Source organism: Parasteatoda tepidariorum, chromosome 2 (genome assembly GCF_982258835.1).
Source record: "Parasteatoda tepidariorum strain Cologne lab strain chromosome 2, Ptep-v5.0, whole genome shotgun sequence".
Taxonomy (NCBI): Eukaryota; Metazoa; Arthropoda; class Arachnida; order Araneae; family Theridiidae; genus Parasteatoda; species Parasteatoda tepidariorum.
In genome coordinates this window covers 94,976,745-94,993,079 of record NC_141756.1, presented here as the reverse complement: position 1 = coordinate 94,993,079, position 16,335 = coordinate 94,976,745, and the positions used below count along the sequence as shown (strand labels likewise).

At 28.8% G+C, this 16,335-nt stretch overlaps 1 protein-coding gene and 1 long non-coding RNA gene across 2 annotated transcripts in view; one reads left to right on the top strand and one right to left on the bottom strand.

Annotated features, from left to right (window-relative positions):
- The window catches only part of LOC139425027 (uncharacterized), a 170,466-nt gene that overhangs the window by 45,953 nt on the left and 108,178 nt on the right, over positions 1 to 16,335 (top strand). The window lies entirely within an intron of this gene.
- Positions 4,291 to 14,746, bottom strand: LOC107439685 (phospholipase A and acyltransferase 1). The gene is made up of 2 exons (XM_016052362.5): positions 14,115 to 14,746; positions 4,291 to 7,088 (listed from the first exon to the last, which is right to left on the bottom strand). The coding sequence occupies exons 1-2, from the start codon at positions 14,628 to 14,630 to the stop codon at positions 6,882 to 6,884; spliced, it is 723 nt and encodes a 240-aa protein (XP_015907848.1). The 5' UTR covers positions 14,631 to 14,746; the 3' UTR covers positions 4,291 to 6,881.

Below are 16,335 nucleotides of genomic sequence, written 5' to 3'. Positions count from 1 at the left end.
TAATGTTTCGAATATTGATTGTAATTTCTCAAGTATTAATTTTCACATCTGGGAAACCTATGAAAAGTACAGTTCTCAGAGAATCGACATAAATGTAAGCAGTAAATAATGATTTATATTTGACTATCCATGCATAGAATAAAACCAAAAATGTCTGCCTGTCTGTAAGCTGGATTGCGAATATACACATTATAGAATGTTCTATAAGCACTTTTTTATCAACCTTATGTTCTTAAACCTGGGAAGCCTGGTATTTTAAAAATATAACTTGATATTCTTCCATTTTCCATTAAGCTTTTTAACTATCAGCAGGACTATGCGAACAGTAAAAAAAATTGACGTTCTAAATATTCTGTTAAGTAAGACACGTGTTCGTTAGATTGCTTATGTAACGCTACATAAAAATCTCTAAAAGTATCTATCAGCAGCCGACCTTATGTTCTTATACCTACAAAATTTAAAGTTTTAAAAATTTTAATTATAGAGCTCTTCCCAGATAAGAACACAAAAAGTTTGGATGACTTACAAAATATTCACTTTGTATTTAAAATATATGTTCTTGATATTGTCTCACATAAAACGTTCTGAAAGCATTGTTTTATTGATGACCGGCCTTATACTCTTAAAACCTGAAAAGCTCATTACTTCAAAAATAATACTTTAAATGTGTGTTCTAAGTTGTTCTTCAATCTTTCACTAAGCTTTTCAATTGTAAGTAGGATTATAAGAACACTAAAAATTTGAATGACGTATGAAAGATTCAGTTTTTACGTAAAACGTATGTTGATACAAGATAAAAGAATTTTTAATCCTTTCTTTAACTCGACTTTCCAGAAGTAATAAAGTGGGGCTAATCTTTGCAATTTATGGATTCGGATTTAGAAGTTAGATAACAACGAAACTTCACGAATTTCTTTTTTTAAAAATCGAAACTAAGTAGATATAAATGATAAAATGTTTTATTTGTTCTTTTCAGTAGAATATTAATTACCCTTGTATAAATATAATTTTAGATAAATATCATCGTAAGATGCATTTATTTGTATTAAAGATAGAACTGAAGTTCTATGGTCATAAAATATGAGTTTACGGACATAAAACTATAATAATGACTCATATGGATCATTTTATATCAGTGAAGCTATTTCTGTAGATATCTTAAGAGTTAAAAAAATGATAAAAGATGATAAACTTTTCATAAAATCGCTTTCGGTTTTTGAGTATATTGAATTACTTATCAACTTGTTAATATTTTGATCTCTTCACTCATCTTAATGGCATTCATAAAAATTCTTTTAATGATTACGAAGCAGACGATAAACCAATCTTCTTGAATTGAAAAGCAGACGACCTTTATTGACCGAACAAATCTGGCCCAAGCGGGAATTTGTTTTCTGCTTTGCACGTGCGAATGCGGTGGTAAAAAACTGTTCGATTTTGAAAAAAGGAAATCTTAGAAGGAGGAATGTTATATCTAATATTTGATATCTATATCGTTTCATCGTTCTTAAAAACATTTATAAAATTCCATTTGATCAGATAATATTAAAGCACGCGATAAATTTTTCATACTGAGATGCTGACAAAGTCAAACTGGACAAAACGAGAATTTGTTTTTATGTATTTAAATAAAAAATATAAAAAAACGAACAGATATGTTTCAAAAGAATGTCGATATTGATTAGATAGAAAAACGCTTATTGATTTTTTTACATCCTACTACCTTTCAGTAACCCTTCAAATAACATCTAATAATATAAGTGTTAACTACTGTTTTGGCTGAATCAAAGAATTTTCTTAATTTTCCCGCGAGAGCATCTTCAAAGAATCTCGCGAGAGCGTGATTCTTTGAGGAGAAAAAAATTATATTCACTATTAAATTTTTCTGAAGGATTAAAGAGACGAAAAGCCTTAATACTTGAATAATTGCGGTAAGTAAGGAATCGTGGGTAGGATCTGCTTCCGTAAAGTGTAAAAAATATCATTATGAATTTGATAATTATAGATCGATTTTTCTTCTCTTCTCTTTTCTTTCCTTCTTTTTTTCGCAGTTTTTGAACTTATTTTTACCTAAATATTAAAGCTTATACTCCTTTTCTAAACTCAAAAACCTTCAAATAATAAAAATATATATTAAAAATTCTAAGAGTGGTCAAGAGGGCTGAGTTTCCCGAAAATCACGTGAAAAAGTTTAAGGATTCAGGGTACAAAGGCTTCCTGACGTTTTAAACTCATTCTGCTTTTCGCCAAAACTGTTATTAAATATTTTCATTGTTTGGGAATTGTTTCATTGTTTATGGATTCATGGTACGAGGGGTTAATGACGTTTAAGTCTCAACCATTTTTCGACAAAAATGTTTATTTATTTATTTTTTCGGAATGCTTGATTGAGGATAAAAAAAAAGGGAGACTAGAAGCTTAAATAGCTAGAAAAAAAATTGAAAATCTTAAAAAAAAAAAAAATCTGCAATTTTTATTATTTTTATCTACCAAATCCCACTTCAACAGTTTATGTTTTAGAAATTTTCACTTTCCTGTAAAATTTGGATGAAATATTTGCAAAAATAATTAAGGTGAGTTCCCGAAACTTTTGCGAGAAAGTTTGACAGTTTGATTTTAAGAAGACAAACCGAGATTTTCCCACATCAGTTTTTTTAACCAAAGTTATGACTATATAATTTTGTTATTAGAAGGTGACTAAGGGAGAAAAAGGGAGCTAAAAGCTGGAACATGTAGAAAATAAGATAGAGTCACGAAAAAAACCCAAAGAAAACGATAATTTGTAATGTGTAATTTATTTAAGAGATTAAGAAAGAAAATTGCCCCCAAAATCTACTATAACTAATCAAATCTACAACTGTTACTGTTTTAGAATTTTTCATTTTTTTAAACTATTTCCTCTACCGCCATAAAATATCGATATGAAGTTCTTGGTCATTAAGCATCGATATATGCCGGGGGAGGGTTGAATGTTTTTAAAAAAATAAAAAACTCCGAGCGATTGGGGTTAACCGGGTGTTAATATCAGGATTCAGGAGGTCCTTTTATGCAAATCAGCTTGGTTTTATTTCATGCATCGCAGTGTAATAAATTTTAGAAATGGATGGGAAAATTATATGAATCGAGCAATTAGTTTGAGATTTAGTTAAAAAATGCTTGATGTAAAAATAACAATAGACACCTTTTGGCTCGTTTTCTGACTAACACTATATTTTTAAGATTATAGTGTTAGTCAGTGCTTCCTGTAAATTGCAAAGTGATAAATCAGGTTTTTTTAAACGTTTATGCATTCAGAAAATATACATTTGTGCTATTTCGTAGCTTTAAGTATTGTCTGCACTATAATTAATAAATTCAAAATATCCCATCTTAATATAACAAAGTGGTAACTTGGAGAGGGATAATCTGATGATTAGGTCAAAAGTTATTTAAAGTCCTCTTCAGATAGAAAAGTATTTTTATTTCATCCATGTAAACCTATGGAAAATTAAATGAACGCTATTTTCTTTGTTATTAAGTAACTATATTTTAGACTATTATTTTATTATAAAATTATCTCATGGTAATGTGCTCTTTTACCCCAAGTTATCAAATTTTAAGGTTAAAGGCATTTTGTTCTTTCGCCACTAGTCACCAGATGTTAAGTTGTAGGCTTTGTATTTTTTTGATCCTAGTTACTAAATTTTAGTGTTATCGGCATTGTGTTCATTTGTCCCTTGTTATCAAATTTTAAGGTTGTAAGCATTGTGTTCTTTTGCCCCATGTTTACTAAATTTTAAGGATGTGGGCATTGTATTCTTTTGCCCCATGTTACTAAATTTTAAGGTTGTGGGCATTGTGTTCTTTTGCCCCATGTTACTAAATTTTAAGGTTGTGGGCATTGTGTTCTTTTGCCCCTAGTTATCAAATTTTTATGGTAGTAGGCATTGTGTTCTTTCGCCCCTAGTTTCCAAATTTTAAGGTTGAAGATAAGTAAATATTTTCTTTGTTTTTATTCTAAGTATGAATATTTTAAAAATTCTTACAACCTCTAAATTTGGTTACAAGGTTCAATAAAAAAGGAATTAAAATATTTCATCAATACTTTTGTAAAAAAAAATAAATTAAAAATACGTGGCTTAACTCTCGTTCAAAAATTTTGAACCAAAGTATTAATAACAAATTTTTATTTCAACTTATTTTACAAGAAACAATTTTTCGAAAGTACCTGAAATAAAACTAAAATTTAACCTTTTAGATTTCGCTTAGATAAATGAAAAAAATTGCTTATTTCAATGAAAACAATAAAAATTAAAAAAGAAAAACTTTATTTTCAACACTCATCAAAAACAATAAAATAACATTTCGCACTTGCGAACTTGTTCAACATTATATACATACAAATTCAACAAGGTAATGTAACATCACAGGCAAGATGCTCACTGGCAATGGCGGTACTAAAAGTATTCAAAGCTCTTTTTAGCACTCGTGAAAAAAAGACTTATCAAAAAGCTCATTAAGCTATATACAATGACAAGCAAGTAAAATATATATACAAGTCTCTAACAATTTGGCTAATGAATTCAACTTTTATGGACTAGAACCAAAATATTAGAGATAATTAATTTTCGTAACCAAAATGTTAGAGATGACTAATTTTTTGTGACGAAAATATTGGAGATAATTCCTCTTTGTTAACAAAATATTAGAGTTAATCAACTTTTGTAACCAAAATATTAGAGATAATTAATTTTTGTAACCAAAATATTAGAGATGACTAATTTTTTGTAAAACAGATTTTGGATCTGCTTTAAAGAAACGATGTCACTGATAAATTTAAACAAAAATTTGGGTTATTTGACGTAAAAATACGTGTCTGTCAATTTTTTAGCTTTTCTGAGTTGGAGTGAGAAGCCAAGCCAAGAATCAAATAAAAATTTTTTTAAAAAAGGCAGTTTTTTTTATCAAGAAAACTTTTTCACAAAAATATTCTAAGACTAATATTGATGATTTTTGCACTCTTCACTATCTAACAGTGCTACCTTTCACTAAAAAAAATTCGATAAAACGTTGAACCATAATTTCAGAACCTTGAACCATAATTTCGTGCAAATTTGTTACAATATTCTTAAGGTATTAAATTTAAAAATATTTCGGTTCAAGTTAAACAATAGTATCGAGTAGTCTAATTTAAAAAGTTAGATAATATGATTCGGAAGAACAATATAGTGTAGTCAGGTGTAATAAGTTATGTAATATGGTTCAGTTTAGCGAAGTATCGTGTAGTCAAGTTTTAGAAGTTACATATGATGGATTAATTCATCATAATAACACGTAGTTAAGTTAATTAAGTTAGATATTATGGTTCAATTGTATCATAGTATAGTGTAATCAAGTTAAATATATTCTATAATATGGTTCAGTTGTACCATAGTATCATGCAGTCAAATTTAAAAAGTTACATAAAATTTTTCAGTTGTACCATAATATCGGTGTAGTCAAATTTAAAAAAATAATGTGGTTTAGTTGTATCATAGTATCATGAACTCAAGATTAAGAAGTTCGATAATATATTTCAACTTAGCATCAAACTTAAACTATATTATGCTTCTAAACGCTCCAAATTTTTTAATAGGGAAGTAAATAAACATATTAAAAGTAGTTATCACACACCAAATGTTTATTCAATATCTATTTTAAGAGATATAATCTATTTTGACGTGTAAAACAAAAAAAAAATCACTTTCATAGAAAAAATCTCAGATTGTTGATACCTGAATTACGTTAATATAAGGTGACGTTAATATTAATGTCAAAAATAATTTTATATTTATGGACATCAGGGCTGTAAAAAATAAAATTGTAGAAATATTTTTTTTAGGAAAAAAAAAAGAAATTGCGAACATGAAAATTTAATTTCGGTGGGTTATTTAACGTGTTTCTAAATGTCTTAGTTATTCATCATTATTTTTAGCCTTCGGCTGTTCCTGAAACTATGAACCATTTGAAACAACCAACATTATGTAAATTTGATTTAGTTCAGAGTTAATGCTCAACGTCTGAGCAGGATAAAAAAAAAAATTTCTGCCTTGAGCACTGGTCAAAATTTTGCAGAGATCGAACCAGAATACTCAAGAATCGATGAAGCAAAAGTACCCGAGAAGTATTCAACGGTTTAACCGAATACACAACCAGGTAGTTTTGGTGTTTAATAAAACTTCGGTTCAAAAAAAATTAAGTTGCTATGTTTACAAACGTGGATTTTGTTTAGATAATTAAGAATTACGTTTAAAAACGTTTGTTTCTTGGTTTGAAAAATAAACATAATTAGAAATCTTTGTTTCCGAATTAAAAATTAATAACTATTTTTAGGAACATTTGCTTTCTGCTTAAACAAAATTATTATATTTTGGAAACATTTCTCCTGTTTTAAAAAATAAATGAATAATTAGATTTAGAAAGTTTTTTTTCTATTTCAAAAAATAATAGTTATGTTAAACATTCATTTTCTGTTTTAAAAAAATAATAATTAGGTTTGGAGTAGTTTGTTTTTTGCTTATAAAATAAAAAAACACGCTAAATGTTTGATTAAAAACTTTACAAAAAAGTTTAAAATGTAACAATAAATATTAATAAATGATATGAAAGATTTAAATTCAACGAAATATGCTCATCTGCTGTTCAAGTTAGCAGACATTTCCATCATTTTACGAACGGCATTCGAACAGACTAATTTTGTGAGATTTGCAATTTTCTCTTCTTTTAAACACCTTTGGCGAAACAATTTATCACATACCAGGTGCTAGTTTTAATAGCTATGGCGTTCGAAACAATGGGAACATGAAAATGGAGATGAGCAACTAAAATGAAATAACTTCTATTGTGAAATGTTCTATTCACATTCAAGCTCTTCGTGTGTCAGTCTTTAAGTTTTTTTCATCGCCCGAAGAATCATCGTTTACTGGACTTGATGAGAAATTGGGAGTATTTCGTCCGGCAGCGGGAGATCCGGGAGAATTAAGGACGGCGTTTAAGCTGGACACCAGAACATTGTGACCAATAAGGCAGTCAGAAGACAGTGTTCTCATCACGGTCATAGTGATAGCAGCCTGAAAAGAACAAATAGAATGTTTAAATAAACAAGTAATTAAAATTTACGAAATATCAATCACAATATCTTATTAATCTGAATATCTTAAAAAATATAAGAATATCTTATAAATCCGAATATTCTAGAAAATATCAGAATATCTTTGAAAATATTAGAATATCTTTGAAAATATTAATATCTTTGAAAATATTAGAATATCTTTGAAAATATTAGAATATCTTTGAAAATATTAGAATATCTTTGAAAATATTAGAATATCTTTGAAAATATTAGAATATCTTTGAAAATATGTGAATATCTTAGAAATCTGAATATCCTAGTAAATATCAAAATATCCTAGAAATCTGAATATCTTAGAAAATATCAGAATATCTTAAACATTTGTATATATTAAATATCAGAAATTCTTAGAAATCTGTAGCCCAGAAGAATGTAAATTTACTATATGAATAAAAACATATTTTTTTGACATTAAATAGACAGTAATTTATTTGAATTTAATATTTTTACTCTTATTGGAATATTCGGTCACTTTTAAAATTCGATTTTTCAGGAAGTATTGAATTATTTCGTTTAAAATGTTTGTATTCTGTCTTATAAAATTACAATATTTAAAATGATGTGAAAACTTGCATACTTAACAATTCAAAAATTTCGACTATTTTTATAAAAAATAATAAATAATTATTAAAAAATAATTTTTCATGAAATTATCGTTTGATAAACAAATTTTATGATTGTGTGCAGAAATTTTTAGATTCACTTAAAAAATTCCTGAGATATTGAGGTCATATTTTCCTGATTTCGGCTATTACTATATCTTAAGGCTCAGAAATCCAAATCCAACTGGAAAAAAACGTATGCTTATTCAGAAAAAGTGCTTTTTTGTGTGTCTGATTTCGTTGTAACCTAAAATATCGCCTGCATTAGATAATTACCATATTAGAGGTCACCTCCTTTAACCATTAAGATTGAGTCTGAATACGTGAAAATCCTATCATTAAAAATCAAAATTTATTCAAGGTTACTCTTTTTTTTTCATTATATGCATAGAATACATGAATACTTAAACAAAATATATTAATAACAGCTTTGATTGAAAACTTAAAGCTTTCACACACGTAATTTCATTTCTCTTAAGTTTTTGTAATATCTTATTTTAAAAGATGTTTCATTAAAAGGTGCACTTTTAAAATGCGATTTAATAAATTTTGCAACGATACGATAGTATACGATACTATAGAGATAAAATTGTTTTGAAAAAGCCAGCATTAGTATAAAGTAATTTTAAAAGAGAAAAAAATGACACGATTTAAAATAATTGTTATAATTTAAATGAACCATCACTACGACATAGACATACTTTGAAATATTAATATTTAGACTGAACGAGAGAGTGTGATAACTTGTTTATTGAGAAAATGCTCTTCATCTAACAACCAATACTGTTTCTCTATCCCTAAATATATATGAAAAGCCTTATTCTGAAGCACAATTTATCCACGAACAAGAAAAGTTCTAAGAATATAAGACATTTTCGCCAATCTTAGATCAAATTTTAGCATAGTGCTCAAAATAACATAAAAGCAAATTACATTTATGGGATTTTTTAGAGTCGTTTGCAAACTGCACTGTAAAGTGTTGTAAAGTGTATAGTTGCAACCATTAAAGTTAACTAAAGGTAAACCTAACAATTAGATAAACTTAAAGAGGTAAAATTAAAAAGGGTAAAGTAAAATTAGGTAATTAAAAAGTTTTAGTTTACCTAACATGCAGAAAAACTAAATTTTTTTTGCAGTGCATGTCGTCACAGTTTTATTTACTTTGCTCCGTTACAGCTTTATTTAATTATTTATTCCTTTTTTGTTTGTTTACTGACAACACATATTTTCATGCGCATTAGATTCAATTTAGTGGCTTTATTGTAAAAACACCTCGTTTAAAAATATTTCCAGAAATTTATTCACAATAATTCTTTCAAGCAAATGTTACTTTCTCAGTTTTATATAATTTTTTATACCATAACTACTGTTCTCTACAGAAAATTTATATATTTTACCTCAACAACAAAACTCGAGACAACTATACACCAACATTTTTGCAGTGTATAGTTGAAATTAGTATTAAATGCGCATTAAAATTCATAAAACTTTTGGTTTGATATCAAATAATTATTTACATTTCTAACTCAACTTTCAATATTTGTTATCAAAGCAGTTTTTAAAATTTGTCTTACACTTCTTTAACTAGGACAAATGAAAATAGTATTGCCCACTTCACGATTTTAACTTTGAACGGTGCCATGATAAATTTGATAATTTTATGCTTCATTATTTGATACTTCAGTTAATTTATTCACTCATTTCTTTTATTATTTTTTTAAAGGAAGTTTGAAATTTATTATACCAGAACTTTATAAAGTATAAAATTTTTTTTGGTCTTTTTTTCTCATTTATAATTCGTTTCATAAAGACGTTTTGAGTATTTTTTAAGCTGTATAATTTATGTGAGTTTCTCCTTAGTTTGATCTTGGACGCAGAATTTTTATTAAATATATTTTTTATAATTTGTATTGATTTATCTTCCAAAAATAAATCTTCCAGTTATAATCTTCCAAACAGTAATTTTTCTCAAGTTTGCACTTATTTGCAGTTATTTAGATCTAAGAGAAATAGTTATTTATCATTGAAATTAATTTAAATTACAAAATCGATAATCAATAAATTTTTAAATATGAATGAAAAAAAATTCTATTTATTTTTATTTTTTGATTCTATATATTAGTACAAATATAATTTCACATTAAGATTATACATACACATTAAAATTCAAGCATTAAGAAAGCGAAAATCGAGGAATTTAATCTAAAATCCTAGATGGCTCGGGCAGAGGCCTCTCAAAATGAGACAATGTATGCGCATGTACTTTATTTACGTTGCACTAGAGCTGCCAATGGGCTATTGGCGACGGTCTGGGAAACATCCCTGAGAATGATCCGAAGTCATGCCATCGCAATTTTGATCCTCTGCAGACGGGGTGGCTCCTCTGCTTTGGTAGCCCGACAACCTGCGCGCGAAATCGATCACTTCAAGGTAGAATAGTTAAAAGAGAACTTATACCTCGTACCCCCAGTCCGTCCCGCAGTGGACTGATCGTTAAAACACGGTTCCCGGCAGAACACCGAAGTCAAGCATCACTGTGTGCGGGTGGGTGACCTTTTGGATCAGTCTGCGTAGGGACCGAGGGTGTGCGGTATGGGTCCTCGTTAAACTGTGCTACCGTGAAGTGCACGACTTCGCGCGCAGGTCGTCGGGCTACCGAAGTGGGAGTGCCATTCCCTCCGCAGAGGATCAAAATTGTGATGGCATGTCTTCGGATCATCCTCCGGGATGTTGCCCAGACCGTCGCCAATAGCCCATTGTACAGCTCTAGTACGACGTAAATCAACAACAACAACGTACCCCCAGTCCCTACGCATGCTAATCTAATCCACCCGCTTTGACCGCAACCTGTGATGCTCGACTTTGGTGTAAAATGAGACAAAAATAGTTTGTTTTTATTTTGCAAGGAAGCGTTTCAAATTTCTGTTATTTACAAAGTGGGCGGGTGATCCTACAAAAGTTAGGAGCTTAAAGTATGTAAGCTAATAATGCGAGTCTTACAATAAGACAAAAATTGTTCATTTTGTACAATAAACTTACAATGCACAGTCATTATAACAGTAAAAAAACTCATGTTTTTTGACCACCACAAGGAATACGTCAGTACATTCTACACTCTATTTATAACTCGCTAAACTGCATGTCAAAAGCGGCGCGCCGCAACATTTCAAGCTAATCAAATAGTCGACACGCACGCATATTTCCCTATTATCGTTGGAATTTTTCGACTGACAACGCGTTAACAAACATGATTTACGACATTAAGAAATCGAAAGTAAAATTTACGATCGACAACAAAATAAATATACCGTTTTGTGTTTTTATTGTACAAAAATGATTGAATAAGAATAGTGAGAAAAAAAAAATGAAAAGTTGAAAAAGTACTGAAAGTGAAAGAACAGTGACATTCGTAATTGGTGACCTTGTGCTTTAATCGTAAAAGTAGGAAACCGCGTTATTAAGGTCAATATTAATTCCCTCTGTAGACAGATTTAATTCGGTGATTTTGAGAAATGGGGAAGACTGGAGAATGTTATGCGCGTGGAAAATATCCAACAGAATCAAGTGTTTGTTATGTTTTATATGTAAACTAAAACAGACAATATGCAATTTACTTGTAATACGAACTAAATTTGGGTACTGATTCGGTGATTCGAATCACTCACTTGCAAATGATTCAAAATCAGTGATTCGAATCAATTATGATTCGAATCAATTTATTTGAATTAGTGATTCAAATCAAAGCGAACTAATTCTTGTTATTCGAAACCCTTTGATGATTCGTTTTGCCCAATTTTAATACGAACTCATAGGAAATTTAAAAATGTTCAAATTATCTAATAATCGAACTCGATAATTTTTATTTTATAACCGTCGTTGAGCAGCTGACCCAATTTCGGGTTTGCGACTACTAATGTTCAACTCCGCAGCCTTGTAATCTTGAACCAATCCAGAAGACAAGGGAACTCCTGGATCAGTACCCTACGGGAAACTACTGGGTCATTTGTTATGGGAACATGGAGGACTTTGTGACTCGACAGATTTAACGTGCATAAGTCACCATTTATTACACGGAGAGTCTTCGGCAGGCGGGGATAGAACCTACGACCACCTGGACATGGGCTCAGTGCCCTACCAAGGTTTTCCCGGCCCGAACTCGATAATTTGAAATTTTTTTCCTATGTGGTTCTAATTTATTCGTTTTTCTTTTCAAAACAGTGGCTACTTAGTTATGATTATTAAGAGGGCTCAACTTTTTTTTCTTCTAGAAATCAAGATATTTCCACGTTTTAAACTGTAGAAAATTTAATGTAGCTCAATAAATAAATATTTATAAATAACGATTATTAGGTAAATTTCAAAAACAGTGATTTGTTTAAGAAATATTTAGAAAATAGCAATTTTAAGAACCCTTCTAAAATTGCAGTTTTCATGAATATATCAAAGATAGCGTTTTTTGTAGATTACTATTTAAAAAAACAGCGTTTTTATTGTATAATTGAAAAATAGCGATTTTTAATTTAATATTTCAACATAGAGATTTCTAAGTATAATATTCCGAAAATGGCGAATGTATGCATAATATTTTAAAATATTATTAAAATCGTATTAAATCAGTTTCATTTATTTTTTTTCAATTAAAGTTTTTTTTTGTAACGTAAAGTATGTGTTAAACACTTTTATATACAATTGAGTTGAATTTATTTGAAAATATTTTATACTAGATTAATTGTTTTGAGAACATTATACTCTTTTAATATTACCTGATACTTAGTAATTAAATGCATTGTATACTGTCTTTATCCAAAACGCTTTTTCAATTTTTTTTAAAATTGTTTTTTTTAAACAAAACAAAAAACTTCAGTTGTTAGTTTTTATAAAAAACAAAAAAAAAAAAACAGTTTTAACAATTAAGGAAAAAGAAAGTCTTTGTGTAAAGATAAAAAACTATTTTTTTTTAAAAAAAATTGAAATTTAGTAAAATTTAAATAAATGAACTTTAAAATAAATATATGCTTTTAAAATCCTTGTAAAATGTGTCAAATGAAATGCACATTAGGGATCACAAATTAATGTTCAATAAGGAAAAAAAATGCATTATCAAAAACTGACGAATAATTATTGAAATAAGTCTGATTCAAAATATCAAAGCTTGATTGACTTAATAATGAAATTTGAAAGTGTTTGAAAAAGCACACAAGAATACAGGTTTTGAATCATCATATTTTAATAACATTAGCATTTTTTTCTTCAATTTTTGCTCCCTTTAGCTTAAATTTTTCTTTTTGTTTTTCTTTTCTGACAAGGTTTTTAAGAAACTAATTAAGGGTGGTGATTATGAATTACCCGGCAGTTGGTTTTAGATTACTAATAAACCAAACTGCTGAATGTTTTAAGAGTAATTTAAAGAAATTAATGATGAAATTTACAAATGACTAAAATCTGACTCCTTTTTTAAAAATATATATTTAATTAATCTATCACATAAAATAGCTGTGTGAAAATTTGTAATTATTTCCTCTCACAATAACAAAAAAATGGAAACTTCATTTCAAGAAAAAATAATGCATCTTTAAAATATAAATTTAATTACACATTGTAACACATAAATCTGTTTATATACTTATTTAATATGAACTAGTACACAGCAAAATGTGAAACAATAAAATTATAGCAATTGATGATGTAATAATTATAATTTTTTTCCAAATAAATTCATAAATTGCCACTATTTTACATTACATTTGAAATTTATTAAAAAAAAGTCTTCTTAACAAATTTTATTATTTATTATTAGCAAAATCTCCCAAACAATAATAAATAACCTAATATGCATAGCCTGTTAGATAGTTATTAATGAAAACTTGTATTTTGCACATATTCTATATGATTTTAACAAATTCTATATGATTTTAACAAATTCTATATGATTTTAAGTAAACTTCAACAAAACTATGAAAGCTTAGTTATGTAATCCTGAAAAAAGTTTAGTGACAATTTTTTCTTTAACAAATTGACACTTTTAGTTTTAACTTGATTGAATATCACTAGTCACAATTTTTTCCTTAACAAATTGAAAATTTTGGTTTTCACTAGATTGAATATCACTAATAACAATTTTATCCTTAACAAAATGAAAATTTTAGTTTCAACTTGATTGACTATCACTAGAATGTTTATTCTTAAATAAAATAAATTAACATTTCCAGTTGTTAAAATTAGATTTAATCTTAAAGTAGACATTGATATAATATGAACATTGAAGTGGTTGTTAATACGAGAAATTATTAAATACGAATTTTTTGTTTGTTAGTTATTGTTTCACAAGAAAATAAATCCACAAATAAGAATTTATAAATTACCTGATCACTCCATCCAGATCCATATTTCCATTCAGTAACGTAATGTTCACTATTTTTAGTTAGCATATTAAAAGTCACTTCCTTATCTAAATCAGCATAACAGTTTTCTAATACAGTTTCTACAGGTAAAGGTTCCAACCCTCTATCTTTAGCACCAACTATTTTATTGTTAACTCGGACACCACCATTCGGGCCGGCAACATCGCTCAAGCTGGACAACCTGATGACAGCAGTGTCCAACGGCGTTATTTCATTATTGTCTCGATCCAGATGTGCCACATGGACCACATTCCCATCGCCGACATACAGCGCCCAATGCGTATACAAAACCCTGTCAACTTGAATTAAATCTCCAACTTCTGGTTGCAATTCATTTGAGGATATGAATGAACCCAGACCAAAACAATCGGATTTTAGAAAAAGTTTATCCGATGGTGAATTATTAAAAGGTGAATTACAGTTTTTTGTCCTTCTAGCCGGCAAAGGACTGCTAACTTTTTGAACGTTCATTTTCATTTATGAAACTTAAAACAGAGAAACGGAACTAATTCAGAAATAACTCACGCTGTTGCACTCACAGAATAACAAAACTTTATCTACCGTTCTAGCGGAGTGGAAGACAGTTAATACCTCTGATTTCAGAAACACGCATGCGTAATAGAGTTTTCGCTTGTTTATTTATTTTTGTGCTTTTTTTTATTTCCAAGGCAACGAGCATCGGATGTGGCGCAGTTTGATAAGGATGAGAAGATTATAAAGGATTCTAATTTATTAGAGAAGGAATAAAGAGCTGTTTCTTATCGCTTGTTTTTTTATTTTTTATTTTGTGTAATGTGTTATTATATAAAGTGCCTGAGTTATCTTCTCTAATTCGCACGGAAATTAACATTTATCCACCAACAATAGAAATTAAGTTAATAAACTTCGAATAGAAGTCAGGGCGGATCCAGAAATTTTTCCTGGGGAGGGTCATAGACTCAGATTCCCCCCCCTAATTAATTTTTTTATAAAAAAAATTTTTATTAATATTTTTGTGAAAATAAATGGGGTTTTTAATGATAGTCTTCTCATTTATTTTTTTCATAATGAACAATATAACAATACATAAATAGTTCAAGTATTCAACATCTTTAAATAATGAATGTAATGCGTTTTTTAGAAACTTTGGTAAATCTGTCAATGATTTTTTCAACATCCAAATCAATTTCTCGATGAATGTTTAATAATGCGAGTCTATTTAATCGTTCTTGATTTTGAGTTTGCTCTAAGCAAAGTTTTGAGACGTCGAAGAGTTGAAAAGGAACGTTCTGCTGTTCATGGCGCGAAAAGAATATGATTAGGTGGGGGGAAAAAATCGATTTTTCCGACCTAAGAAGGTGTACATGCCCCCTTAAATAATTTTTAAAATATTCAATTTCTTTTGTAAGCTATTAAAAAAAAAATTTTAATTTTCAGTATTTTAATTTTTAGTATAAAATTTTTAATTTTTGGTAGGGGCTTTCCGCGGGGGGGGGGGTCATGACTCCTACGACCCCCCCCCCTGCTGGATCCGCCACTGATAGAAGTAATGGAATAGAGAAAAATTTAATAAACTTCGAAAGCATTGAGAAGAAAAAGAAAAAGTCATAACAGTTTTCAAGCATCATCTTTTGAATATATTTGTAAGATTATAAAGAAAAAAAATATTGTTATCCATTGTTTTATTTATACACCCAGACCCAATTGAAAGAGGACAAGTGAAGCCGAGCCTAGCCTAGCAGATTCACCTGTCCCAAATTAAGTTATTAAATATGTTATTTAAACTAATCAATTAGTTTACTCATATTAATATTTAATTAGCAAATTTTAAGATAATAATAAACAAATCTAGACCATAAAATTATCAATTAGAAAAGGTAAACTGCCACCAGCCAACCCCATTCAATGTGGAGTGCCCCACCGGCAAAGAAATTCTTGTTACTGGCCTACATACAATTCTATGCTAATTATTATAAGAACTTTTAGTAATGTGAAAAATGTTGAATCAGAATCTAATTGAAACGTTAAATCAGAATCTAATAGAAAATTAAAGCCCCTTAAAAAAATGCAGTATACTTTCAATATCTCAAAGTTAAAGGGACGTTTAAAAAAATTCGAACTTTTGAGTTTTCGAGATAACAAGTTCAGAACTAAATGTTCCAAAAAGTAGGAAAAAAAAATTCTAAAATAAGACTATGAAAAG